This window comes from Sinocyclocheilus anshuiensis, unplaced genomic scaffold, assembly GCF_001515605.1.
Source record: "Sinocyclocheilus anshuiensis isolate Anshui unplaced genomic scaffold, SAMN03320099.WGS_v1.1 scaffold1310, whole genome shotgun sequence".
NCBI classification, from domain to species: domain Eukaryota; kingdom Metazoa; phylum Chordata; class Actinopteri; order Cypriniformes; family Cyprinidae; genus Sinocyclocheilus; species Sinocyclocheilus anshuiensis.
The window spans coordinates 7,295-11,285 of record NW_015557121.1 but is presented as its reverse complement, the minus strand read 5'-3'; the positions used below and the strand labels follow the sequence as shown (position 1 = coordinate 11,285).

The 3,991-nt window shown below is 34.3% G+C and overlaps 1 protein-coding gene across 1 annotated transcript; it reads right to left on the bottom strand.

The window, feature by feature from the left end:
• Nucleotides 1–1,532: 1,532 nt before the first annotated feature.
• On the bottom strand, nt 1,533–3,609 carry LOC107677825 (peroxisomal coenzyme A diphosphatase NUDT7-like). The gene is made up of 3 exons (XM_016472860.1): nt 3,310–3,609; nt 3,051–3,209; nt 1,533–2,033 (listed from the first exon to the last, which is right to left on the bottom strand). The coding sequence occupies exons 1-3, from the start codon at nt 3,463–3,465 to the stop codon at nt 1,683–1,685; spliced, it is 666 nt and encodes a 221-aa protein (XP_016328346.1). The 5' UTR covers nt 3,466–3,609; the 3' UTR covers nt 1,533–1,682.
• Between the last annotated feature and the right edge of the window lie 382 nt (nt 3,610–3,991).

Sequence of the window (3,991 nt, the reverse complement as noted above, 5' to 3'; positions counted from 1 at the left end):
CAGATTGCATTTAAAAACATAAGAGACGCAGTGAAAAGGAATAAACCTCCACAAATTCGCGACGTGTTTTCTAAAAGTTTAAACTGTTTTAACTTTGCATGGCTACATCTCTTGTGTGAGACGCGAGTGCAGCAGTCATATTTGTCCGTTTAAAAAAAATGCGCTGATCACAGGCAGGCACAGCACTCAATTCAGCATGTGTTTGTGTGTGCTGTCTGCATCACTCATAGCACATGCCTATATCGTACGCTATATCGAACAATATATCGTTATCGAAGAAGGTGTAGCGTCGATAAATATCGATACCGTTTTATCGCCCAGGCCTATCTAAAGCAGGGTAATTATAGTTCACGTAAACTAAAACCATCAAAAATTCATTACCTGAATATAAAACATAAAAAAAAACAACCATTTTATTTCAACTAGTTGACAAGGCAACATTTATCATTTTCATTTGCAGTAGTTTATCCTGACGTACTACAATAAAAAAAATAATAAACACTAGACATTTAACAACAAAAACAACAAATTATGAAACGCAATAAAACGACTAAAAACTTAAATTAAAATGACTATAATAGTATCTTTGATGGACAAATGGAGAAATGTCTAATGTGAACAGCATTCAAACTTGTTCATGTGGGAAATTATTGGGTTCATGAAATGATGAAAAGCTAATAATTAAATTATAAAAATGTAAAATGTAAATGCATTATATGCACTATTTTGGTAATAAATTATATTTTAACTGTAACTGAATGTGGGGTGTTACTCAAAGTTTTTCATCTGATATTTATATTTTCTTTTGTTTCAGCTTTATTTTATATATATATATACACGCGCACACACACACACACATAATATACTTTTCATCACAGGAGCATGTCAAGTTCATTATTGACCACAAGATCACAAGAAAAAGGGACGTGGTACTTTTTTATTTATAGAACCTGTTTAATTTTTTTAAGGATTGTGATATTATTTTAAAAATTAACTACATTTCCCCATTATTGTACTGCATCAGGACATTATAAAAAATATAATGTATATTTTATTTTACTAATTTATTAGAGCAGTTCAATTACATTATATTTATTTATATTTACACTTTATTCATAATTTATATTTATTTTGTTATTTTCTTTATTTTTTGTTCATGTAATACAGTCTAAATGTAAGTGTAAATGTTGTATACCTAATTATTTTGAAATATATATATATATATATATATAAATCATTTTAGCTTCAGTTAACATTGAAATATTAACTTAAAATCTGTATTTATATATATTATTGCATGTTAATGTATGTATATGCTAACTACTTTGAACATTCCATATATATTCAGTGTAAATGTAAACAATTTAGTAATTTATTATAATTAATGAGTATAATTTAGTGCAGTATCAATACTTTACAAAAAAATGTTTCTCTTAATAAATATCAGCATCTTTACAAATTTATCTTATCATATTTATGTGTGCTACACATATACTGTAATGATGCTGTAATAATTCCTGTCAGAAAATACAAATGACGTCCTCATTGTTAATTATACAAAAAAGTTGTAACATTTTTATTTACATGAAGAATATCCAAACTGACGGACTAGTAACCTCACAGTTGAATCACAGTAAATCATTTCCGCTAGCATGATCAATGACACTGAATCTGAAGCGTCTTCATAATTTGCTTAATCTGCGATTCAGCAGGTCTTTAAACCCAGAAGCTGGATCGTCCAAGTTAAAGCCGACCTCAAACTCGGGCTTCTTTCCGAGGGCCAGCACAGCGACGGTTACGGCCAGAGCGGCGGTCAGACCCCAGATCTGATGGATGTTACCTGTGCTGGGGTCAGTGTACATGAAGCTGTGGGTCGGGCCGAAGACGCTGGGCACAGGATAGCCGGAGTGATCCGCCGCTTTAGTGAAAAACTCCAGAGGAAGAGTGAACACCTCGCTCACCTCGTCTGTGTTTGGACGCGCTTCGAAGGAGTCCTCAATGAAAGCCACCACCGGAGTGATCAGAAGACCAGCCTGAGGAAACCATTTCAGCCGTTACAACTGGCCAAAGCAGACCATTCATTAGCCACAAATTAATCAATAAAAAGCTTACTGCATCCTGGCTCGCTAAATTCTTATTTAGTGGTTACGTGCATTTTACTAAAATGCTTATATATTTTTTTTTTCATTTCAAATAATTTCATTAAATATATTCAAATAAAGTATACATTATAATCAATATATACTATAATAATTTATTAAAATACAAGCAGACACCACAGAATAAGAATGTATTTAGTGAGCTATACAGTAACATTAATAATGCACGTTTGAAATTTATAATAATGAAATGACAATAACGATAGTACTTTTCATTAAAAATTAGATATGTTTTGTAAATAAGTATTTGATGCTTACCAAGGCTGCATTTATTTGATCAAATATACAGTAGAAAATATTACAATTTCAATAACTGCTATCTATACTAAGATATTTTAAATATAATTTATTCCTGTATTTTCAGCATAATTTCTCCAGTCTTCAGTGTCACATGATCCTTCAGAAATCAGTCTAATATATTGATTATTATCAATGTTGAAATCAGCTGTACTGCTTTATATTTTTGCAGAAACAGCATACTTTTCCCCCAGGAATGTTTGATGAATAGAACGTTCACAAGAACAGCATTTATTTATTTATCTTTAACAATTATAAATGACTTTTCTGTCCCTTTTTTTATCAATTTAATGCGTCTGCTCAATACAAGCTTTTTTTTTTAAACAAATTGCAGTGACTCCAAATTTTTGAATGGTATTGTATATAACAATATTATTTGTTTTTTTTATTAAAATTCCCATATAAACTTTAACATCCAATTAAAAAATATTTGTATAGTAAAATTCGCTAATTCACGAGATCAATATATAGGGATTTCGCCTAGGGCGTCAAATTGGCTAGAAACGGCCCTGTACACAATGCATTATAAATGTAGATATAAATGTATATTATTATTATTATTATTATTATATTCAAAAGAAAGCGTCAGCGGACCTTGTTGAGGACGGGGAAGAGTTTGCAGATGACCTGCACGGTGTCAGGAGGAAGCCCGATCTCCTCCTCTGCTTCTCTGAGAGCGGTGTGAACTTCATCTCGGTCACCGGACTCACGCTTTCCTCCCGGGAAACACACTTCACCCGCGTGCTGCTTCAGCTGCAACACACCCACACGCTCTCAATACACGCTCATGCTATGAATGCAGTGTACATCAAGACAGTAGCCTACACGGCGAGCTCAGTGTGAGGGTCCTCACGTGAATGGCGCGCACGGTGAGCAGGAGCCGCAGCTGTCCGTCTCTCAGCAGCAGCGGGATCAGCACCGAGGCTCCGGGAAGCGCCGGTAAACGGAGGAGCTCCTCGCCGCTGTCGTGCTTCTTCAGTGCCGCGACGGTTTTCTCCTTCAGATCCATCGCGGCGGATATGAGCTCCTGTCAGGACACTTTCCCAGTGCTCTGTGAGGACGCTTCCGCTTACCTCAGCGCTTCCCATAATGCTCCGGTTCTTTGTGTGAAAACACTTCTGGATAAACATACAGCTGAGCACAGAAATAGAACAAGCAGTTAACGTTAGAGTGGTTAATAGGGGCGGGGCTAAGCGGCTCGGAAGTTGTCTCTTATTGGTTAGAGATGTTCGTGCCATTTCAAGTGACACTATTACAGTTTGTTTCACTTAAATTATATTATATATTTTTTATGTCTAACAGACACACTTAAAAATAAAAGGAGGATTTCTGAGTTGATAAATCAACTGTAACTGTTTAATAGTAATTAATATGCCCAAAATTAGGTATTTATTTTTATTCATTCGTGTCGATTAAAATGCAAACTGTTTAGCTGATGAAACATTTTCTTATAGGCAAGGCAAGGCAAGTTTATTTATATAGCACATTTCATACACAATGGTAATTCAAAGTGCTTTACATAAAAGAAAAGAAAA